This window comes from Cricetulus griseus, chromosome 6 (assembly GCF_003668045.3).
Source record: "Cricetulus griseus strain 17A/GY chromosome 6, alternate assembly CriGri-PICRH-1.0, whole genome shotgun sequence".
Taxonomy (NCBI): Eukaryota; Metazoa; Chordata; class Mammalia; order Rodentia; family Cricetidae; genus Cricetulus; species Cricetulus griseus.
In genome coordinates this window covers 60083957-60109233 of record NC_048599.1, presented here as the reverse complement: position 1 = coordinate 60109233, position 25277 = coordinate 60083957, and the positions used below count along the sequence as shown (strand labels likewise).

The 25277-nt window shown below is 43.8% G+C and overlaps 1 protein-coding gene across 5 annotated transcripts in view; it reads left to right on the top strand.

Annotated features, from left to right (window-relative positions):
* Window positions 1-2429: 2429 nt before the first annotated feature.
* Eif2ak4 (eukaryotic translation initiation factor 2 alpha kinase 4) overlaps window positions 2430-25277 on the top strand; it is a 94645-nt gene continuing 71797 nt past the window's right edge. For 4 of the 5 annotated variants that reach the window (XR_004770563.1, XM_027422216.2, XM_027422213.2 and 1 more), the window contains exons 1-5: window positions 2430-2667; window positions 14624-14736; window positions 19414-19516; window positions 22852-23004; window positions 24569-24649. Coding sequence is in view for 4 of the 5 variants with exons in the window: in XM_027422216.2 (XP_027278017.1) it covers window positions 2524-2667; window positions 14624-14736; window positions 19414-19516; window positions 22852-23004; window positions 24569-24649 (594 nt within the window). In the remaining variant the exon portion in view is untranslated. The remainder of the gene's footprint in view (window positions 2668-14623; window positions 14737-19413; window positions 19517-22851; window positions 23005-24568; window positions 24650-25277) is intronic. The other variant, XM_027422214.2, reaches the window with a different exon arrangement.

Sequence of the window (25277 nt, the reverse complement as noted above, 5' to 3'; positions counted from 1 at the left end):
TTTCTATTTCCAGCATCCCCTCATTCTGTGTTTTCTTTATTGTTTCTATTTCAGCTTTCATGCCTTGAACTGTTTCCAGTGCTTCCTTCACTTGTTTGGTTGTTTTTTCTTGGCTTTCTTTAGATTCTTTAAGGGATTTGTTTATTTCTTGAATTTTTGTTAGTCTTTTCCTCCATTTCATGTAATTTTTTGCTTGTTTTTTCTTCTATTTCTTTAAGGGATTTTCTTGTTTCCTCTTTAATGATCTCTATCATCTTCATAAGATAATTTTTAAGGTCCATCTCTTCTTCATCCTCTACGTTGGGCTTTTCAGTTCTTGCTGGTGTGGAGTCCCTAGATTCTGATGGTGTTATATTGGTCTTTCTGTTGTTGACTGTGTTCTTACTCTGTCTTCCCATCCCTTCTTCCAGTGGGTGCAGGCTGAGTTTCTCCCTCTCTCAGGAGGCAGGCAGCAGCAGGGCAGAGGTCAGTGGATGGTCAAGGGTGAGGTGTGTCTGGACTCAGGGTGGGCCTTCTGGTCTGGGCAGGTAAGCTCTTGTCCAAGGGGAGGTTGGGGGTGCTCAGGCAGAAGCAAGCAGGGGTTGATGGGGGGAGTTTGTGGGGCAGAGCGGTGCCCAGACTCAGGCGCCAGCTGGGGGACAGAGGGCAGAGTCGGCCTTTCCCTATTAAGCCATCTTGCCAACTAGAAAGTGTGACACTTTAAGGGATAAGGATTATCTTATATTTGCTTCAAAGAACCTTTCCTGTTACACATATATGAGTATTTACAGAAAAACCATGATACTTGACACTTGAAATATTCCTAGGAGAGGCAAAAATTAAACAATATTGGTGAGACATTTGAAGTTGTTTGACGTGGGTGAGAAATACACAGGGTTATTATAATGCGTCTTCTGCTTTTGTGTTGAGAAAATTTCATAACTGGTATTTCTTTTTTAATGGAAAAAGACCAGTTGGAAAGTGGAGGAATTTTAGAGATTGGCATGATATGACCATACTGTGATACAAGGACTTTACTTTGGATGCAATAGGATGAGCTGCTCCACATGGGGCAAGGATGAAGACTGGCTGAGTGGAGAGCCAGTGGAGAGGTGGCAGAAACGGAATGCAGCTTAAGGGGAAACTGAGGAAATGATCACAATTTGAATGTGAGAGCTGAAGCGTGGCGGGAAGGTCCAGATCTTCACTGTTGAGTGCTGCTGTGTACCCAATCAACGGGCACTGGAAATGAAACAGGTCTCCAGTGGAGGGAGGGAGAAGATGGTTTGTAAGAGGCCTTTGTGTTGCCTGGTCTGAAGAGAGGGAATAAATACCAGCGAGATGCCTAAGTAATCATTACTGAGTGAAGAACATAGTCGCAAACAAGTTGGACAGAGACATGCCACCTAAACCAAACTTGAAGTGATACAGTGCAATTTACCAGAGCCAAGCTGCAGCATGTAGACAACAAATTAACGTCTGAATGAATAGGTCGCTTATACGCTTGGAAAAAAAAAAAAAAAAAAACCATGGTCAGATAGTAATGGTGGCTCAGTCTCATGGTCTTAGCACTAGGAAGAATGAAGCAGGAAGACTACAAGTAATAAATACCCTGACTCAAAATATACTTATAAACACAAGGACACATATACATACCTATGCCTGTAAGATAGGATATAACAGAAAGAACGCTCAAATTTCTTTAAATGAACTGTTCAGGTTACATTAAATTTACACTAAATGACCTGATCGAATAATTTTCTTCATGGGTGTAGCTCATAAAAATAACACAATTTTTTTCAGTTGAAAATGCAAAGAGAAAATTTCAGAGAGGCCAGAGAGTTTGCATGAAATAATAAATTAAATAAAAATATGAAATATTAAATGGTTAGAAGGATGACTGAAGGATACTACTGTAGAAAAAAAAAAAAAGGGTTTACAGTGTTTACTTCCAGTAGTCTCATTCTGGGAAGGTTAGGTAAGATAAGTGACTTAAGAACTCATCGGGTCTGCTCTTTAAAATCGTCCCCAGGCAGGGTGAAGGAGTTCTTTGTCTGCTACAGACTTGTTTTGTGAAAACTAAAGTCTTCGTCACTCCAGCCTGAGTGACTGGCTTTCCCACGTGTTCCTGCAAGTCCTGATTCAATTCCATCCTTCAGGATTAGAGTAAAGGATTTCCCAACTGTGTTCTCATAGGAGTCTTCTGACCTTGCGAACTTGGGGCGAAGCCCCGCCCATTGGCCTTCTCCCGAGTGGGCCAAACGGGTCAGTAGGGAGATCCCGGGCTCCCAGACCCGCCTCCTGCTCTAGGCTCCGCCCCAGCCTCCCATACCAGCCCGCGCAGAGCCACGCCCCTGGGCCGGTCTTCTGTTCGAGGCTCCGCCCCCAGCCTGATCCCTCGCTGGAGGTCCTGCCTTCAGAGCGCCTCCCCGGCGCAGGGCCACGCCCCCAGCGCGGCCGCCACGCCGGCTTAGATCCGTAGCCCTCCATAGCCCTCCAGAGCGCCGCTACCTCGCCTAGGCCGCTGCGCCTGCCCCGGCCGCCATGGCTGGGGGCTGCGGAGCCTCTGGACGCGGCCGGGCTGAGCCGCAGGAAAGCTATTCGCAGCGACAGGATCACGAGCTGCAGGCCCTGGAGGCCATTTATGGCCCGGACTTCCAGGATCTGCGTCCGGATGCGCGCGGACCGGTAGGAACTTGGCCGGTCTGGCCTGCTTCTGACTTGCCCCGGCCCGGCGTTCTCCACTCTGGGGACCCAGCCAGATGCCTCCAGATCGGAGCGACCACTTAGATCCTGTAGGCTTTTCATCTCTCCAATTCCCCCACCCTCATTTTCTGCACCGCCGCTGGTCTCCAGAGGCAGCACCTGGGCTGAATTCTCTTTCCCCCAAGTCGGCTCCTCTCTCAGCCCTGCATCTTATCCCCGCTGACATCCTCTAACAACCCTGAGTCCTCCCAACCTTCATTCCCCCACCCCACCCCCAACTCGCCCCAGGCCCTCGAGGTGGGTTACCGCCGCACCTTCATAGTCACTCATTGCAACTTTGCGCTGGGGATGCTTAGGGGTCCAGACCTTGTGCAAACAGACTTCCAGGTCACTCTATGTAAATCCTGTTTCCGGTGTGGAGGAACTTTCTGTACCTTTCCTCTGAAGCATTTGAGGAAGAATAGGTATAGAATGCATTTATTGTCTTTGTAATGCAGTGTTCACTGAGTCCGTTTTATTTAAAATATTGCTTTTCTTTCTTGTGTGGAAGTTAAGCTGGGGACAGTGACAGTTTCTCCCTATCCTTGAATAGTTTATCTGCCGAACTAAAATGTTTCTGAATATTGCCATTTTGGAATTACCCTCTCTCTGCCTTACTTCTGTAACTCACAGTATCTGCCTTACCTCTCTATCTAGCGTTTCTTTATGAAACAGGCTTTCCTGGAGCTGTCATAGCCAAGATTCTAACACTAATCATTATGCTTTTTTGATAAATAGTTAACCATTTAGACGCTGGGAATATAGCCTCAGACGAAATAGGCACAAAAACCCTGCTGCCCGCCGGGAGTTTACTTTTTTAGGTCTTTTAAGAGTTATTTGTAACTTTACGTACTGTTACGATCCTGGTAAACAGTAAAGATAACGTACAGGTCATCTGGCAACTTTTCTGTTTCCAAAGAATCAGGAAGTAGGACCTGAGCAGCCCGAATAATGTCACAGAATGTGCAGAGCACTCAGGTAGGGCCGGCTGATTTGGCTTTAGTTTTCTGCTCCCAAAGTGCATGAATGTGGAATGGAAACCAGCAGCTGCTTTTAGGTAATGCTACTGATAATCCTAAGAATTTACTGCTGAGCCAGGTAAGCCTAAGAATTTACAACAGGTGGCCTTTATAACCAAGGAAGAAAGACTACACACAGAACCGGTAAAGGCAGGTGGAGGTATTCAGTAGTGTGCTCTCTGGCCCAGGGTCACAAGGAATATAGCCAAGACTTTCTTTTATAACCCTCTCAGGCAAATAATTGATGCTAAGTCTGATGAATCAGAGACCACTCATTGAACAAGTCCTCATTAGCACCTGTGCTTGCCATTCTTCAGGGAAAGGTTATCTGGGTTCACTATCCTGAATCCAGAACCCTGAGGCCTAGTGGAATGTGGCATAATATTACTTTAAGGTTGCGTGACTTTTGTTTGTGCTGCATTTGTTTAACTCTGTGAAGCTGTTGTTCTTTGCCTGTCTACAACACCTGATGGTCTAATAAAGAGCTGAGCAACCAGCCAATAGTGAGGCAGGAGCAAGGATAGGCATTGCTGGCAGGCAGAGATTATAAATAGATGGAGAAATGAGGAAGAGGAGGAGCAAGAGAACAAGGAGAGAAGAACTTCAAGGGGCTACCCAGCCAGCCACAGAGTAAGAAGGAAAGTAAGATATACAGAAGTAAGAAATATAAAAGCCCAGAGGGAAAAGGTAGATGGGTTAATTTAAGAAAAGAAAAGCTGGCTAAAAACAAGTCAAGCTAAGGCTGGGCACTTATAACTAACAATAAGCTTCCGGGTGTGATTTACTTGGGAGCTGGGTGTTGGGGGACCCGTCAAAAAGAACAAAAAGCCAAAACAGCAAAAACAACACATAACAGTGGAATAGTCAGGGGTGCCTTTTCCACCTCCCTCCATGCTTGGAGGGGGGTGTCCAAAATGCAAACACAATGAAATGTATAAGTATGCAAATTTCAACCTGAACAGAATAAAGAAAATTAATCGCCTATTCTCATTTCAGGTAAAATCTAATGACAATAAATTCAGATCAGTTTTTGTTTTTTGTTTTTTTTAACTATTGGGGGATATGTCAAGGATTAAATTTCAGGTTTGGAGCTTATCATTGATAAATAGCTAAACATGTATATAAAAAATTAGCTTATATATTAAAAAGTTTGGACATCAATAATTTAAGATACAGTTTATAATTCCAGGACATTTAGAAGTATTACTTGCTTATTTTGTCTAGCTTTCTGTATCAGCAAAGGGTCCACTCATCACTTGGCTTGGTAGGCATTACAAACCCTCCCTGCTTCCGCCTCTGGGCCCACTGGTTGTGTAAGAGTGTTCTGGTCTCTTTAGCTTTCATCAACATTGAATGTGTCATATTTTCAATTTGTTAGTAAATGAATGAAACCTGTTACATGACAAATAAGAGACTCAGAGACAGATATTGGGGTTCAACCTGAAGATCAGGGAAGAAAAGCAGCCAAGCTACCAGAGAGCTCTTACTTCCAGAAGGGCTAGGGCATTCCTTTTCTCAGGGTGGCTGGAGAATGAATGCCTTGATCCTGTTTTACATACCTCCCTAATGATGGGATTAAAGACATTAAATGTGATCCGAGGTACTGAGATCATCTTTGAGTGAGCTGTTTCTCTTTAGGACTGAATCAATCTTGTTAGACCTGAGTGGCCTTGGACTCACAGATATCCATCTACCTCTTAATCCTGAGTCCTAGGATTAAAGGTGTGTGCCACCATATCCTAGCTTCTGGCTGCTGGGATTAAAGCTTCTGGCTTCTATGGCTTGAGGTTGACTTTACTTTCTGAATCCTCAGGCAAGCTTTAATAAATCATAAATAATATGCCACTGCAGAAACTTGTCCTGCTGTAGTCCTTGTTTGTTTGATTAGAAATCATGTCAACTATCTTTGTAAGTCATTATTTTTCTTTTTCTCTGAACTGTTCATATTTATTGATTGATTTTTCTACCTAAGGTCTATTTTCTTACTCAATGGCAATAGTTTAGAACTATGTTAGGGAGATTAACATTTGTTATAATGTGCTACAAATATTTCCTCCTAATTAAGCATAGCCATGTTTATGTAATTAAAATTTTAACAGAATCAAAATGAACTACCCATTTTATGAGCCACATGGATATTTTATCTGTATTTTTTTTCTCTAGAAAGTGCTTCTCAGTCTGAAGTAGAACTTGTCACCATGCTCTAGGATTGATTCCTCAGCACCAAGAAACAAACAGGAAAAAAAAAAAAAAGAAGAAGAAGGAAAACACTCCCCTGCTGCAGTGTTACCAAAAAAAATGAATAATCATTGTTTTTGATTACTTCATGACTTCATTTTTTTAAAAAAAAATTCTATCAGATAAATACAGAGATAGCTTTTTACAGAGGTTCCACCTTTATTGAGGTCTAGATCACATTCTTTGTGTGCTACCACTTCTCACAGTCTTCGACGTGGTTGAAGTTTCCCGATTTTTCTACTGCCAGTCTGAAGTGTTGTCTTTCCAACCCCCAGACTATGGCTTCGAAAGACCAGGCCTGCTTACAGGTTGCTAACCCTTCCATTCAAGAGCTTGATATAAAGTCTTCCAAAGTTGCCATTGGCAGTTACCAAATGTATTTTTATCTCTTCCTTGCCACTATCTCTTTAATTTTCTCTTTCAACACCATGATAACATTGCTTTAAACTATTGTAGATGTGGTACTGATGCTGTCACCGTTCACTATACACAATTTTCCTGAACAGTTTTCAACGTAAATGATAAGTGGCCTTGCCTTACTTCACTTTCTGCTGCTATAACATACTACTACAGATAGGAAACTATTTAAAAAACAAAACAAAAAGCCAGTCCTGGGGCCTGGAAAGTCTAAAATCAGGGGACTATATCTTGTAAAGGCCTCGCTTCATCATAAATGGCAGAAGGCATGGCATGGCAAAGGAGGGCAAACGTGTATGCTTGTGTCTCTCTTTGACATCTTATAAAGACTCTGGTCCCATAATGGGGGTGCCACCTCTAAATATCACAGAATATATTACAATAAATTCATTTTCCAATACATGAGCTTTTGAAGGACACATGAAACCACAGCACATGTCCAATCATGTTTGAATTTCTGTGAGAACAGTACGTATGTTCAAAGATAAGTCAAACTCTGAATGTTGTGATGTTTGCTCAGAATGGAGCTGAAGAGCATATTAAATTTTAAAGACTCTAATGTCTTTGTAATTTTTTTTCACCAGCTTGACAACAGGCAAACATTTGAGAAAAGAAGATGAATTTGGTGACTGTACAGAAAGTATTCATTGTTAGAAATGGAGGAATGAGGGAAATAAGTATGTAAGGCATTTCATATAACTGAAGAGGAATGTTATCCAATTCCATTTCCTGAGCACCTGCAATTAGTATCTTTCTGGCTGTTACTGTCTTCATTTTTTTTCTGATGTGATGTGTGCGTTTGTATTTGCAGTATTTGTACTGTACCCCAGTATGTGTCAAGGCCCGAGGAGGATCTCTCACTGTATCTTAAGCTCACCGTTTTGGCTAGGCTGGCTCCTAGGATCCACCGACCTCTGCCCTCCATTGCTAGGGTTATAGGCACATACAGACATGTGGATATGTATGGGTTTTTTGTGGGTCCTGGGGATTTAAACGAAATAATACAGAAAGTGTTTTTACCCACTGAGCCATCCTCCCAGTCCAGTCTCTGTTTTGGGTTCTGCACAGACTTGCAAGCAGACTGCCCAGATTATCATTCTTTGCCCGTGGCTTTATTCTGTTTTCATATAAATTACTTCCATCCGAGTGTTATAAATCAGAGAGAGAAGAACAAGAAGGCGTGCCGAGCATCAAATGCAAGGAGGATGTATAGCAGGAACCCAGATAACAATTCTAGACCACATTCCTCAAGCTGATTAGTTATGTGCCTTCTTTCTTTAAAAGTTATGATAGACAGGTATACATACACAGTTACCATGACTTGTAGGTGTGCTTAGCAGTGATTCGCACTGTGTTTGATGGACATTTGCGTAACAAATGAGTTTCCAAGCCTCACTTTGGTCCCTGTTGTATAAGCCAGTGAAATTTAATCATGGGAGTCTCCTTCATACTTTAGCCCTTGGGTCTTGGAACTTGAAGATGTTCAGCTTCATGAAGTAAAAAACCTCAGGTTTTAAGGATTTTAACCCTTCCTCCCCCCTCCAGGAGTCTTAATAAGCACAAACACGCGTCTAAACCAATTCATTTCACTGGGCCTGAGTGTTCAGGAGGTAGAGGTGCCTGAGAGAAGCCCTGTTAAGCAGCTTTCTGTTACTATCACAAAATACCTTAGCAATCAATTTAAAAAGAAGAAAGATTTATCTTGGCAGAGTTGTACAGATTTCATAGTCAGCTTTTACTTTAGTTTCAGGACAGCCAGGACTACACAGAGAAATCCTGTTTCAAAAAACAAACAATAACAAAAAGTCTGTTTCCCTGTAGTACCCAGCTGGGAGTGAAGACTGGCTTGTGGGACCATAAGTGATGCTGAGAATGCAGACTATGGCAAACCCATTTGAACTAAACAGTAGGAATTTCTGAGGCTGTGGCCTGGGAGATCTCTAGGAGATGTGTGTGCATGGGGTTGACTGAAGGTCCCTGTGGTGTTCTGTGTTCCTAAGGTTTAAGATCTTGGCTGCTTTGTTTCTTTGTTTGTTTGTTTGTTTGGGTTTTTCAAGACAGGGTTTCTCTGTATTGCTTTGGAGCCTATCCTGGAACCTGCTATGTAGACCAAGCTGGCCTCAAACTCAGAGATCCTCCTGCCTCTGCCTCCCGAGTGCTGGGATTAAAAGTGTGTGTCACCAACGCCTGGCCGGCTGCTTCGTTTCTTGAAGAGCTAGGAAATTGGTTGGTTTTCTGTGAGTTCCACATGAGTATGGCCTCTCCTGAGAAAGGGCTGAATTTGTATCTCTTGCTTGAGTCTGTTTAGATGTTTTGTTAATGGAAGAATGTCCAACTATTGTAGGGGAAGCTGCGTGGTCAGGCACACCTGTAGCCAGCCCCTAAGTAGGCGTGGCTACAGCTTCCCCTACAATTCGGAAAGGTCCCTATTCACAGGTGCTCCCGGCTAACAGCCGCTGCCGCTGAGCTGCTCAGAACCATCCACCCAGCTCAGAGACAGTTTCTAGCTGCCTAGAGAGGAGGTAGGCCTCGGCTTTCAGCAGAGGCTTCCCCTGGCCACTGCTTCGGTAAAGCTACATCTGTTTCAATGAACTATATGGTCTCATGTTTAGTTCATATTTTATATAATGACACATGGCCTCTCTCAACTACTTTGGTTCTGTAGACCAGGATGGTCTCAGATTTGTGGTGGTCATCCTGCCCCTGCCTCCTGAGTTCTGGGATTACAGGCATGTACCACCACATCTGGCCTCAGGTCTTCTTGTTGTACCACTTTTCTTTTTTTGTTGTTTTTGTTTTTGTTTTCGAGACAGGGTTTCTCTGTGGCTTTGGAGCCTATCCTGGAACTAGCTCTTGTAGACCAGGCTGGTCTTAAACTCACAGAGATCCACCTGCCTCTGCCTGAGTGCCGGCATTAAAGGCGTGCGCCACCAACGCCCAGCTTGTACCACTTTCTTATCTCTAATATTTTTCAGTCTTCAAAAGTATTTTTCCTCATATAGACCTTTGTGTGTTTTTAAAAATTACTTATTTTATGTGTATGAATGTTTTCCCTACTTGTATGTCTGTGTACCACACCTGTATCTAATAACTGGAGTTACAGACCATTGTAGTGTCACGTGCATGCTAGGAATCTAACCTAGGTCTTCTGCAAACATAACAAGTATTCTTAACTGCTGCCTCACATTTTGTGTTTTTTTGCAAATGACAAACCCTGAGTATTTTTCTTCTCCTTCGGTGTTCATTACTTTGTGTTTATGTGCAGATATCCATAAATGCAGTCTTCCTTTGGATTGGGTACATCAAAATGCTTATGATCATTGATTTCTTATGGCCATTTGTCATCTGTAAGGATGAAGGAGACCTTACCCCAGCAAACATCCAGTTCATATAGTTGTTAAATACTTTTATTTTTTTTACAACCTAACTGCTATTTCCCCTCCCCCCACCCCGCACCGTCTCCCCTCTGCACCAGCCCACATCTACTCCTCCTCCATTTCTATTTAGAGGAGGGCCCCTCCCATGGCATATCAAGTTGAAGGCTGAATGAGGCAACCCAGTATGAGGAAAAGGGACCCTACACCAGCAAAAGAGTCAGAGGCAGCCCCTGCTCCCTCTGTTAGAAGTCCCAGAAGAAGACCAAGCTACACAACTGTAACATATATGCAGAGGGGCTAGGTCAGTCCCATGCAGGCTCCCTGGTTGTTGGTTCAGTCTCTGTGAGTCCCTAGGAGCCCAGGTTAGTTGATTCAGTAGGTTTTCTTATGGTGTCCTTGACTCCTCAGGCGCCTACAATCCCTTCTTCAGGATTCCCAAGCTCTGCCTAATGTTTGGCTGTGGGTCTGCATATGTTTCCACTGGTTGCTGGATAAAGTTTCTCTTTCAGTAAGCTTGTAATGGCTAGTATTAAATGTAGCTACATATGCCAGAGAACCTAACGATGGAGTTTTTGCACGTAAAACCTGGGGTCCAGGAGCTCTTCTGTCTTGCTAAGGATGTTCTGCCCTTAATGTACCCTTGTGGTTTAACACAGGTATCCACACTCCAGCTTTCATAGCTTTATTCCAACCTGTTTGAAGAAGAAATAGGGAAGAAGCTGCATATGAAGCTGAGCACAGTGGCACAGACTTGTAATCCCAGTCCTCAGAAGGCTTAGACAAGGATTATGAGTTTGGGGCCAGCCTGGGCTATGTAGCAAAACCCCAAATCAGAAAAAAAAAATTGTTGTATCCTTTTATTTAAGATCATTTTCTCTAAATTGCGCTCGATTATCTCCACCACCACCCACCCCACCCCACCCTGCCCCTTGCCATGGTTTGGGTACTGAATCCAGGGACTCACACCCCTAGACAGATGCCAAACAGCAGCTCCATCCCTTGCCCTGCATACAATGGATCTCAATTCCCTCCATTTTCCAGAAATTCAGTGGCTCAACTTAGCTGCAAAGTAGCCTGGGAGATAATATCCAGCTAAACTGTCAGTGGTTCTATTGTTACAAAATAAAGGGGAAACTGGGTACTGAAGATAACTAGTAGTCTTTTTCTAAGAAATACTACAGTGGCCATTTAACTCTGTCAGCCAAAATAAGGGCCTTTGGCATAGCCAGTCAGCCTGTTGCTTCAGTGGCCTGTTCTTTTTCTTTGCAGCTCACACTTGCAACTTACACCCTAATAAGTTATTAGGCTTCAACTCATCCTGTGTCCTTCCTGAGTGGCTGTGGTCTGTTCTTACATGTGAGCCACCATCACTGGGCTCCTAGAGCTCTTAAAGTGGAAACCTTTATGCCTTGGGTGTCTCCTCACTTCAAATCATGTTCTATCCTTGTTCCTAAACGTTGGTTACTGGTTCTCTGGTGTTGCTGCACTGTGGCAGTATCTAGACTTTTAACCTTCCTGAGAATCTTAGCTGCTCCAACCAAGGAATATATTGCTGGATATGTTTTATTCAGTCCAGGGTTCTGCATACCATTACCCTTCCGTGATCCCCAGTGGTCCCAGGAGCTGGCTATCAAAGCCTTTTCCTGTAGTTTGCTAGCAATCATTCCATGGGCTCATTTGTACTTCATTAAGTATTCCCTGTACAGTGTCTTAGTGCTATGTGATTCTCCAGTGAGCTGCTGTCTCCTCAAGCTTGCTTCCTGCTTCAGTGACTCAGAGCATTAGCCATGGCCTCCATAGACCCTTTCCCAAGGAAGTTAGTTGAATCCAGATAGATTCATTTTCTATGTAATAGAGAGGGGGCTGGGCATCTAGAGCCAGGCTCAGTCCAGGAGGCCATGATGGCCCTGGTGTTTGGGGAAAGTTTTCAATGTACAGTGCTCTGCTACATCTGGCTTTGCCTTCACCCTTGGCCTGCTAGCCGGAAAGTAGTCTGAGGAGTCCTGAAAAGTCCCTAGTTCAGTGTGAGTTTTCTCAAAGAGTAAGCCTCAGCTAAAAAAGGGCTAGAAATAGGTAATTGTAGAAAAGTCATGGCAGGTACAAGGTTCTATTGTATCATTGTCTCTACTTTCATTTGAAATTTTCCCTAATTAAAAACTTATTTTTTTTTTTAATGAGGCTATTTGGGGCTCAGCAGTTAAGAGTGCTCCCTGCTTTTCCAGGGGCCTGAGTTTCCCAGCTCATGACGCTTGCAACTACAGCTCCAGGGGACCCAGCACCCTCCTTTGGTGTTTTTGGGTATCTGTCTACAGGTGGCATACATTCACATAAACACGCACTTAGCACTCGCTAATTTAAGTAATTTAATAACTATTTAAGGAGCATGATCACGGTATCACATTTCCATGTCCTTTCCAGCAACAAAATAACTCCTATGCAGAATTCTTTTGGCGTGTAAAACTACAATGTTGGCCTGCTGTGGTTAGAGAGGGAACAGGAGGCCCTTCGTCTAGTGGTTTCACCCCACTCCTCTGGGCTCTGCTAAGGAAATCCCAGCCTCTCCTGACCACTCCCCCCCTCTGCCCCGTCCCCCCTCGTGCTTTGTACCCGGAACACCCATCATCCCAGATGCCTTGCTGTGTCTAGGATCCTCACTATGCCAGCCTGCTCTCTCAAACATTCCCATCAACATCCTCACGTGCCTTAGTGTTTCTTTAAAATAAGAACAAAAATCCCTCCCTTGATTTCATGTCATCTCAGCCACACCCACCCACTCACCTCTGGCCCTGTTCCCTGTCCCCCTTAATGTTCAAGCCTTGAAGGAGCCATCTGGATTTGCAATGTCCACTTGCTCATTCCTCAGCACTTGCTCTGTGTAAGGGGCCCATAGCACTGATCTGTCAAGGTCACAACCTGTGGTTCTTCGTGGGCCCCAGCCATAAATTCTATCATTCTCCACCACCTTTCCTTTGTCTCCTCCATAGCCAGAGCTCTCTCAGTTTGATCTCAAATCCATTTTCTCTTCCCTCTCCCACACATTCCCACCTTCTCTGGGTATCCCACACTGGCTGGATTGTTATAATCATTTTCTTGTTTGTTTGAAATTCACAGTACTGGGGATATGACCCAGACCCTTATACATGCTAGGCAAACACTACCACTGAGCTACAACCCAGCCATATTAGCTTTTTATTTCTGCTTTCGGTCTTCTCCATTCATTCCTTACCCAGCAGCCAGATGGTCTTTTGAAGTGTGTGTTCTATCTTACCATTGCAATCTTTAAGTCCTGCCAGGTTTGTTACCTGGCTGGCAAAGCCCTGTGTGGACATCCATTTCCCATCACACCTGCTTTCTTTGGCCCTCCCTTCTCACATGCCCAGGCAAACTGGCGTCCTTTTGACCTTTGGGGGCACCCATCTCTGCCAGTCTCAGCGTACTGACCTCAGCATTCCCCAGGGACCACATCTGAACGAGTTCTCTTACACTTCAAACACTGTTCATTAAATGATCAGAGACCTAAGCAAGAGTTGCCACAGGAGCTAGCTGCTTGTAGGTAGTAACAGAAAATTGCCTGTGGTAACAACTGCAAGCTGCTCCTGTATATTTTGGTGACAGCAGGCTGGGGTTAAAAGGAAGAGTTAGGGTGAAAATGGTAGAATCTGAAGCACTGATGAAGATGAGTGGAAAGGCTTGTAGTTGGGTACGAGATAGCCAAGCTAGACAGCAGGACAAACAGGGTTCTGGGCCAGCGATCGCAGGCCAGCTGGCACCTGCCATATCCTTGAGGAGGATATGTAGGGCACTGGTGTCCTTTCATACACCCCTGCTTCTAATGTAGTTAGTTGTAATAGATTTAATCGTAAGTAAGGATGGTCACTAACAAAGTTTCTGCCTAGGAGACCACTGTATACAAAGCTAAAAATGAGGTAACCAAGAAAGACCTTCAGCTGATCTTGGTGGCTGGAATGGGGGGAAAGGAGGTTGAAATGGATGGACCATACAGTATCTGGTGATTTGGTGAAAAGCAGCTGACTGAAAAAGCACATGCAGCTACAAAAATATTCTGGGATTCTCCCAAGGGTTTCCCCTGCAAATGCCTCAGTGTTCAAATTTCAATCCAAATACAAGATGAGCATCCATCATCTTGAAATCTGAATTCTGAAATACTCCCCAAAGAAAGATTTAAAAATATGCTAATATTTCAAAATCCCATATCTCTACACTTTGAAACCCACCTCAGGCATTTCAGGCAGGAGATGCTCAGCCTGTATCCCCTGTTCAGAGGCTCTCCCTCCCCTACCTGCTTAGGTAGCTTCTCCCTCCACCACCTTGTCCCATCACTCAGCCCTGTTTTCTTTACAGCTCTCCCCATCATTTGGAACTGCTCATCTGCCTTCTAGTGTGTAGCTTCTGATTCCTTTGATACCTTTGAAACCTTCTGGCATGAGTTTTGTTTTTAAACTGTGCTTTTGGAAATATGACCCAACACCTATTAATGTAAACCATGATTACTTAACAAAATTTGGGAGTAGAACTTTTTAGCTAAGGTGATCATTATCGTCCTCATTAAGATTGTTTCTCCAGGGACTGGAGAGATGGCTCAGTGCTTAAGAGCTCCGTCTGCTCCTCCAGAGGACCTGAGTCTGAGTCCCAGCACCGGCATGGCAGCTCACAAACATCTGTACCTCCAGTTCCAGGGGACCTGATGCCCCCTTCCAACCCCCAGGCACCAGAGACAGATTTGCATGCAGGCAAAACACCCATACACATAAAATAGTAAAATTAAAAAATATCGACTATCCAGGGGGGGAAGAAAACAGAGAGAGATGTGTTCTTTTTATCTTTTAGGTAAAAGAGCCTCCTGAAATCAATTTAGTTCTGTACCCTCAGGGCCTAACTGGTGAAGAAGTGTACGTGAAGTTGGACCTGAGGGTCAAGTGCCCACCAACATACCCAGATGTGTGAGTACCTTTATAAGTAGCTTTGATGTCGTTTCAGTTTTAACAACATTGAAACATTACAGTTAGAAATATTTTCTCTTTCCTTCTGTCTTCCTGTCATCTGTATTTCTATAACACTACATCAGCCCTCGCCATTCTCACAAAAGCTGTCTTAAGTCTGCTTGTAGTTGTGGAATACTTGTTATGTATACTGATGTTTGCTCATTGACTAGCTTTTTTGCGTTTGCCATTTTAATGTTTCTTTAATTCTAGGACTCTAGAAAGAAGGGAGATCTAGATGCTTGGGATAAAGGTGTGGCAAGCTAATAAGCACCTCCTTCATAGCTATTGGAAATGAGGTGGCCTTCTGCTCTGCCTGGAATAGAGAGGAAGGGATGGTTGGAGCTGCTGTTTTTCTCAGTGGAGCAGCATGAGCCTGACCAGATGGCACAGGGTTGTCCCTTATGCTCCAGGACTGTTCCAGTAATACAGACCTTGACTATCCCAGTCACCCACCACCACAAACTTTGCATAGTCATAAACACCCAGGCAGGTGATATCACCGCCCAAACAAAAGCCTGAGCCATCAGGCCTCAATGGGCTCTTCTGTAAATGTTCTCCAGATCCTCCACATTGGCTGAGATGGTGTCAGGCAGATCTAACTTACTGTGCAGGAACACGTGAGGGGTTTTAAGGAGAGTGGCAATTGAAAGGCAGTGCTGCTTTCCACAGTGGGTGGAACATGAGTGGAGTCTATGATCTTAACACATGGTGAAGAATCTGTAGGCAGGTCAAGTCTGACTGAAGTCAGTAACTTGTGAGCTTCCAGCAGTGTTGAGGGAGCATGTGGGAGTTAATTCATAAGAAAATAATTGGGATTATGAAATAAAACTAAGATGGGGCTCTCTGGTTTGTGTGTGTGTGTGTGTGTGTGTGTGTGTGTGTGTGTGTCTCATGACATGGTGTACATGGTACTGACACTGTCTGTTTGTACATATTGCTCAGGTCAAGGGCTCACTTTCTCACAACAGTTCTTGCTTAAATGTCAGGTTTGGGGATTCCCACAACCTCCTCAGATTTGGTAACTTGCTAGAATGACTCACAGAGCTCAGGAAAACTAATTTGCTGGTTTGTTGTAAAGGATTTGATCTAAAACAGCCAAATAAGGAAGCATAGGGACAGAGCATAGAGAAGGGCATGGAGTTGTATGTCCTTTCCAGGCTGCCATCCTCAGCACCTCTATGTGTTCAGCAGCTCGCTGCTTCCTTGAACCCTGCTGTTCATGAGAGCTGGGGAGGTTTTGCACTATAGGCATGACTGAGAAGTAGTAGCTAAGTCACTGGCCATTGGTTATTGAGCTCAGTCTCCAGGAACACCCTCATCAAAGGTCTGGGGTATGGTTGGAATGCCTCATCCCATAGTCAAGGCTTGAGCTATCTGTAACTATCTCCATCCTGACACTGTGCAGGTGCCCAACAATAGTTAACCTTGCCTCATAATCTCTGGTTTGGTTGAAAAGGGTTTGTGATGAAGAATGTAAGATGCTCCCTTGAGATCTCTCACTCAGGGAATTCCAAGGGTAATGGGGCCTCTAAGCCAGAAACTGTGGCCAAAGATCGCTGGTAACATATTCTTTATTGTACCATAGATTCAAGCAATCAAATGTTTGTTCTTAAAAAGTCAACATGAAAAGCCCAGGTATATGAGTACTAAAGTACTAATTATAGCATAATTTCTGAAAGTAAATAGACTAGAGACAGGCAGGAGGTTCATGCCTCTGATCCCAGTATTTGAGAAGTTGAGTCCAGAAGATTGTGAGTTCGAGGCCACAAAAGAGAACACTAGAGCCCAATTTCTTGCTTTGCAGCTACTGATATGTTTAACAGGAAGATCTTTGAGCTATCCTATGTATGATAGGAAGTTGAGTCTTAATCCTGACTTGTCTGCCAAACACCCCATCCCTGGGTTGTGATAACCGAAAAGTCTCCAGTTATTGATAAATGTTTCCTGGGAAACTAAAACTGCCCTAATTGAAAATATACTAACTCCAAAAAAATCTTCAGATAGATTATATGTTCATTTGATACAAACATGGGATGACTTTTTAAAACAACATAGAAATGCTAAGAAATTAGAAAGTTAAAAAAGTAATATCAATAACACAAAATTATTACTAACATGTCAAGGACATAAAAGATTAAAGTTTAATTGATATAGTACATGACTGTTTGGTTCTGTTAATATTGCTATATAGATTTTTTTTGAGACAAGGTTTTATTGTGTAGCCTTGACTGGCTTGGAACACAGTATACTGATCACACTGGCCTCAAATTCACAGAGATCTACCCAACTCTGCCTTCCAAGTGTTGGGACTAAAGGTGTACACTCTCATACCTGGCCAAAAAAATTATGTAGGACAGGAAAGCTGGAGAAATGGCTCAGTGATTAAGCACACAGGCCGCTCTTGCAGAGGACCCAGGTTCAAGTCCCAGCACCCACATAGTGGTTCACAACTGTCTGTAAGTCTAGTTCTAAGGGATCTGTACTGGCTGGTTTTGTGTGTCAGCTTGACACAAGCTAGAGTCATCAGAGAGGAAGATGCCTCAGTTGAAGAAATGCCTCCAGCTGTAAGGCATTTTCTTAGTTAGTGATCAATGAGGGAGGGCCCAGCCCTTGGTCGGTGATGCCATCCCTGGGCTGGTGGTCCTGGGTTCTATAAGAAAGCTGGGCAGTAAGCAGCACCCCTCCATGATGTCTGCATCAGCTCCTGCCTCCAGGATCTTTGCCCTGTTTGAGCTCCTGTTCTTGACTTTTTCAGTGATACACAGCAATGTGGAAGTGTAAGCCAAATAAACTCTTTCCTCCCCAACTTGCTTTTCAGTCATGGCATTTCATCACAGCAGTAGAAATTCTAACTGATACCCTCTTCTGGGTGCACAGACATACATGCCAGAAAACAACCATCCATACACACAGAATAAAAATAGATAATTTTTTGAATTATGTAAGTGCCAGAGAGATAAATCAGTAAAGTGCTTACTGTGTAAGCACAGGGACCTGGATTTGATCCCCAACAAGCATGTAAAAAGCTGAATGTGATGGTGTACCTAGTACTCCCAAAGCTGATGATACCTGGGGCTTGGTGATCCAGCTGGCCTAGCCTTATGAGTGAGTACCATGTCCCAGTGATAGATTCTGTCTTCAAAAAATAAGGTAGATAGCTGCTAGAAGCAACACCTAATGTTGACCTCTGTCCTCTACATGCACAGGAACACATGTGCACATGCGCAAAGACACTCGGAGAAACAATTATTTAAGACATGATTCTGGAGCTGTTCTGGTCTTCTTTTTTTTTTTTCTTTTCTTTTTTTTTTTTCTGGTTTTTCGAGACAAGGTTTCTCTGTGTAGCTTTGTAGACCAGGCTAGCCTCAAACTCACAGAGCTCTGCTCTGCTTCCTGAGTGCTAGGACTAAAGGTGTTTGCCACCATTGCCCGGCTTGTTCTGGTCCTTTTTAAGTAATGTGACATAAGAGAATGCTGATTTAGGCACAGTAATCCTTGATGCCTCCATGAGAGAGAACCCTGGGTATGATAGGCTATGCAGACTCAAAGCAATTCGGTATTACTAAGCTTTTCTTGAAATATAAACCAGATCTCCCAGATTTCATCTGTCCAGGCAGATAACGATTGTAGCATCCTGTCCCACAGGGTGGGATTGAAGCACTGAGAGAACACACAGGTAGGTGAATAATACTGAGGAAGGCTTCACCAAGGTAAAATGCCAGGAACCACTTAGAAATGCCTAACAGGAAGTGATGAATCACTTTCTCATTGAGAAAACTACATACATTCTGTTTAATCCCAGAGAGCTATTAATGGATGTTTTTTGGTTAGGAATAAAAGGAAACCCTAAGGCTGACTGTGTAATTTCCTTGAGTTTAAAGTATTTTCTTAAATGAGCTCTGAGGGATGAAACAGCAAGCAAACCAGGCCTCCTGGGAATAGGCTGGGATTATGTGATGTACCACACACACACACTCACACTCACACTCATACACACTCTCACACTCACACACACACACACACACACACACAGAGAGAGAGAGAGAGAGAGAGAGAGAGAGAGAGAGAGAGAGCATGCCCTCCTTATTTATACTCAGAGTGAGTGAAAGGAGCAGCCCATTGTGAGAATCCTAGAAAGATCATGAAGGCTGCTCTCACCTGGCATTCTTCACGTGCTTCCTGCTGGAGCCCAAGGATGTGCAGAGCACTAGACTGACCGTGGGTCCAAGTCAAGGTCAAGAATTACCATATAGAGGAGCACACAGTCAAGACACCAGCCAGACAAGGAGCAGGAAGGATTTTTATGTAGGGCATTAGAGGCAGAGGCTGTAACTGATGTTGGGACATTTGAATGAATTCATTAAATTGGTATCATCTAGGTGGGGTCTAGCTGGGCCTGCCCACTTCTCCATAGGGTTTAGGCCTCTCCGTGCTGAGCACTGTGTCCGCTGGAGTTGTTGGGATATAGTTTAAGGCCTTCTGAGATTAAAGGGATACATGGCAGGGCACGAGGAGAGGTTCAGCCGAGAGGTTGATACATATAGTACAGGTGCTTAGGTTTGCTGGGAACCTAGCAGATCTTAATGTGAGCAGACTTCCTTCTCAGGTAACTCCTTTCTGTGTTTTGTTTTTCAGAGTTCCGGAAATAGAGTTAAAGAATGCTAAAGGTCTGTCAAATGAAAGTGTTAATTTGTTAAAATCACACCTTGAAGAACTGGCCAAAAAGCAGTGTGGGGAGGTAAGGCTTGCCAAGCTGGAACTATGGGAATAATACAGAATTCACCCTCTACTCAGTCTGCCCCAGTAAAACATTTACAGCTCTAAGTATAGGGGTATAGCCACCATCCCGACAGCAATGTAGTCAAGATATAGGCTAATTCCATCTCCACAATGATCCCTCACGATGCCCTTCTTAGCCTCTTCTCTATTCTACTTCCCTGTCTCTCCTGTGAGCCTGAGAGCCACTAATCTGTTCTCTGTTTCTATAACCTCGTTTTGGAGGTGTTTCATACAGTATGCAGCCTTTTGAGATTGGCATCTTTTCACACAGTACAGTTCTCTGAAGAGTTCTCCAAGTGGTTAGATGTATCAGTAACTGTTAGATTTTATTGCTGAGTAGTATTCCAGCAACATGTTCCTTTATTTATAAGCTGAAACACCTAAGTTTTCTTGTGTAACTATAATGAAGTTACTATAATATTCCTACATATGTTCTTCAAGCTATAAGGAAAAGCCCATCATAAGTGAAAGATGTATTTTCTGTACTTACCTCACTAAATGTCAAAACTTAGTAACACAGTTCCCTAGAGAGTATCAGTTGCTTCCCTTGGCCAGGGAAGCAATTTACCTGGCTGCTACACCCACATCACCACTATCATCCCACAGATAGCTGGTCTAGGAGGTCAAAGTGCAATGCAGGGTCATTCAGCCTTAAATGGAAAGGGAGTTTTGGCATCCACCACAACATGGTACAACCTTAAGGACATTGTAATGAGGGAACTAAGCTGGTGTAGTAAGACCACTATACCTGATACTATGAAATCAAATTCACAGAGGCAGAAAGAATGGTGGGTGCCAGGGCTAGGAGAGCAAGGAATGGGAAGTTTGGGAGCAGTTTCAGTTTGGAAAGTACTGGAAATAGATGACAGCTGTGGTTGAAGATCATGATTACCTGGCATTTTTACTGCATGTGTTAAGTGGTGGACAGTATGCTGCTGGAGCCTTCCCCACAAACTGCAAAAAACTGACAGTGAGACATCTTCACAGGGTTAGATTTGAGGACATAAGGTGTGGGACTGTGCTGTGCAGAGGTGTCTTGTTTGTCTAAAGTTTGTTTCCATGGGTCTGAAGTCCTAGCAGTTGAAAATTCAATTCTGAAAAAACTGTTTTTGTTTTCAAATAAAATGGAATATAGATAAATGTTAGTACAAGCTTAGGAACTCATGGAGGTGGGGCATTGCCTCATAACCAGCTGTTCAAATGAATCATTTCATTCTTAGCAGCACCAAAAACAATGCTCAGGAACATTCCCATTTGCCTTGGAGTGATGGCTTGTGGGAGGTAAGGTGACAGGGTCGCACTGTATAGCTCTGATTGTCCTGGATCAGATGTGTGTGCCAACATGCTCAACCCCCCCCACCCCCAACAAGGATGTTTTGTTGTGGTGGTTGGTTGGTTGGTTGGTTGGTTGGTTTTTTGAAACAGGTTCTCTCTCACTATGTGTCCCTGGCTGTCCTGAACTCACTATAGAAACCAGACTGGCCTCAAACTCAGAGAGATTTGCCTCCTAAGTGCTGGAATTAGTCAAGGTGTGCACTACCACGCCTGGTTGTATGTTAGTAGATCTTTATCAGTCCTGGAAAGTAGTCCAAAATGTAGCAGATTCTATTTTTTTAATTAGTAAAATCAAACTCATGGGTTCCACGAGACAACAGGTGTTTGCCACCTGTCCATCTTGTGCTGAAACTGGCTGGTTCTGGGGAGGCTACAGTGAAGGAACCATTTGGCTTCACTGTGAGGAGCACAGACAAAGCACGGTCTAAGGACCATGCAGATTGGAGACACTAATGCTCTGGGGAATTATGGTGATGGGTCCAGAGTGGAAGGAGGGCAGGAGAAGCCCCTAAGCAGAGTCTGAGGCAAGTCCTGAACCATCTGATGGGCAGGAGAGGGGTATAGCATAAGAGCCACTTTGGAATATGGTTGCTTTCATCCAGTCCTACAAACTATCAGGCTTCACTTGTTCAGAAAACGCTAGGAAGTTAAATCAGTGAAAGCAAACTTTTGACAGCTGTGGTCCTGCCTCTTTCTGCTTTAGAAATGGTTTCTCAAAGTGGTAGGAATTGCCTGCTTTTCCCAGACTTCCTTAGTCTTGTCTTAGCACTTGCCTCTTAGAATCTAGACTGGCACTTCTCAACTCTAGGTCAAGACATACTCATCAAACACCACAGCTTCTGGTAAAACAAAAACTAAATCAACTCCACCAGCAAAGGCTGGTGGAACACTCCCTCCCTGGAAGGCGGGATGCCAATGAATGGACTCTCAATCCTCCTAAGGGACTGTGTTACCAACACTCAGGCCCCTTTAGAAGAAGCATGAAGAAATAAGACATTTAAAACGCTCTCTGAGCCGGGTGTTGGTGGCGCACGCCTTTAATTCCAGCACTTGGGAGGCAGAGGCAGGTGGATCTCTGTGAGTTCGAGGCCAGCCTGGTCTCCAGAGAGAGTATCAGGATAGGCTCCAAAGCTACAGAGAAACCCTGTCTCGAAAAACCAAAAAAAAAAAAAAAAAAAAAACAACCACAAAACAAAACAAAACGCTCTCTGATAATTGTGGGGCAAGAACCTCAGGGCCACATTCCTCAATTGACAGGAGTAGCTTGGCCACTGTACCCTGGGCTGGGTGCCAGTCGGTGTGGTCATGGAACCCCTTGTGCTATTGACTTCCCATCCCAGGTATGGCTTTTGGCTTGGCCTAGAGGTTAGAGCGGCTTTTTCTGTCCCCTTTCCTGCCTGAGTCTGGCTGACTCTTGAGGTGTTGATCAGCCTCCTGCTGGTTCATTGCCAGAAGGGAGGAAGTGAGGGCTTTATAAACTTGCTTTTGGGCCTCTGATCAGTGTGCTGTGTGAACAAGTGACAGTGCTGATGCTCCTGGGAGCATTCTGCCCAGCTGTCATGGAAACAGGCTTTCCACTTGGGAAGACAGCCATCCCCTGTCTGCAGTCTTAGATATCTATTTTTCAGCTTTATTTATACAGATGTTTAGGGGAATGACAGTAAATTTGAGTAGGTCTAACACACACACACACACACACACACACACACACACACACACACAAGAGAAGAAGCTTTTTATTTATCTAAGTAGCAATTAATCTTGATCACAGACTCAGTGAACCCTTTCAAAGCTTTTCCTGCTGTCATTGTGTCATCTACCTAATTCCAAACATGTCAGAGCAAAGGGAATGCTGGCATGGCAGGTGTCAGTCTGATTGCCTGCTGATCGTGTTGCTGGGTGGCCCTGCCCTGTGCCATCATCTAATCATTTGTGGTTGTTTTTTGTTTACATGTGTAGGTGATGATATTTGAGCTGGCACACCATGTGCAGTCATTTCTCAGTGAGCATAACAAGCCCCCTCCAAAGTCTTTCCATGAAGAAATGCTGGAGAGGCAGGCTCAGGAGAAAGAGCAGAGGTTGCTAGAGGCCAGACGGAAGGAGGAACAGGAGGTAAGAAATGGCTATGGGTGCTGCTCGGCCTGGAGGCCTGCAGGCATCCATGTATCTTCCATCTCTGCCTATGAATGTGTCTGTGAGTTTTGCTTGGCATTTGATTGAAGAAATATGCATTTATGTGAGAGAAATCCCTACGAGTTCATTGGAAAGACACATTACACAGCTCCTCCCTGAAGCCATCTCTGCTGCCCTTAGAGCCCTTCTCCAGGACTGAGAGAAAGGGGGTGTGACTGGGCTTCCTGCCAAGCTGTACAGGAGTTCCTTGGATCTGGAGGCTTTTCCTCTTGACTGTGAGACGTGTCTAATGTCCAGTGAGCAGAAGAGCCAGGGTTAAACTGACTTTCATGTTTACTAAGCATCTCTATTCTTCCTTTAGTCTGTCTTAAGCAGGAACTGTTTCCCGGCTCTAAAATCCTTTAAGTTGAAGATGGTTTATAACCTGGATTTCCTTCTTGATTTTAATTTAAATTGTTTTCTGTTTATCCAATCAATCGACTTACTGAGAACTTAAGTGGGTACAGTTGGATTTTTCTGTCCTCACCAGACTTTTTGGTTTTTCGAGACAGGGTTTCTCTGTGTAGCTTTGGAGCCTATCCTGGCACTCGCTCTGGAGACCAGGCTGGCCTCAAACTCACAGAGATCCACCTGCCTCTGCCTCCCGAGTGCTGGGATTAAAGGCGTACGCCGCCACTGCCCAGCTGAATTAACCCCATTTCTATTCATCTATGTGCTGCTATGTGATTTGTGACATTTATCTGTCCTCCTGCATATCTTGCTCCTTCTCTGACTGGCTAGTGACTCTGTTCTCTCTGCTACCCTCCCTCATCTCTCCCTTTCTCCATTCTCTGGCATCCTTCCTCTTCCAAAGTAGCCCCTTTCTGTTTCTAGGCGCCTGTGCCCAGTTCTTGTTTCTTCATTGTTTCCGCTATCCTGTGCTGTTATCACTGAGCAAACCTACCCTTCTACATCCTTTATCTTCTGTTGAGATGGATCTCATCCACTGTTGCTTAGCTCCTACTAAAGTGTGTCTGGTCACATATTTGCTCATCATTAGAAGCTAGTGGGATTTAACAGTCTTTTTGGTGTACTGCTGTAGCTACCTGTAAGTATAGGTTATGTTCCCACATTTTGTATCATTGCTATTAATGTTTCTGATGACTTCCTTAATAGTTTTGATACAATTTAGAGTTGTGGGGAACTAAGAAAAATTGATGAAGATCAAAATACTGGTTTTAATACTTAAAGGGGTGATGGACAAGACAGATTAAGATTAAGGTCATAGAAGATAGACATGGTACCTGGGCCTTCACCCCAGCCCCAAGGCAGAGAGCAGCGCTGGTACCCGGTACCTGCACACAGGCAGATGACAATGCTGACTTAAGGCTGCTTCCCAAGAATGTTGGCAGCACAAATGAGGTGTGGCTCCTCTAAGCTCATTGTGTGGATCTCAGGAGACAAGGACTTTGGGTCGTGGGAATTCAAAAGCTATGTGATTCCTGAGTTTACCTGTTGTGTACGTTTTAGAGATTGGTGTCTGACCTGGTCTGTTTTATTTCAGCAACAGGAAATTCTCCACGAGATTCAGAGAAGGAAAGAGGAGATCAAAGAGGAGAAGAAAAGGAAGGAAATGGCTAAGCAGGTGCTGGCCATTACTGTGCCGAGGGTTTTGCACTTCCTCCTATAAAATGTCTGTATTTCCATTGAAGGCACTTTTCTATCCTGTGCTAAAATTTAAAACACAAAAACTTTCATCTGTTATATTTTCTGGCTGTTTGTTTGTATGTTTTGTTTTCTTATTTGTGGTAGAAGGGCTTGAGACAGGATCTTACTATGTATCCTAGGCTGGCTTTGAATTCATAATATTTTATAGGCTATCCTTATACTCATAGCAATTCTTCTGCCTCAGCACTCCTAGCCCTGAGAGCACGTACATAAGCACTGCGGTGTTTATTATGTATTTTTAGATTTCCCAAATAGGTGATAAAATTCAGTGTTGTATATCGTCTGTAAATGACTTCAGTTTACATAATTACAGCAATTTATCAAATGAGTCCAAAGAGAGGGCATTGGAATTTTGTTAATTAGCTTGGAATAGAATTTTTATTAACAAACAAAAGTTTGTTCTTATAAAGAGTGAATGAAACCTTACACGCCTGCCTGAAACTTAATTTGGTGCTGGAATGCTTTCCTAGCAGATTTAAAAAGAACAAACTGCTGATGTGATGGGGGCACTCCTCACTGTCCTTCAGGTATTTTGCTGGAAGGTT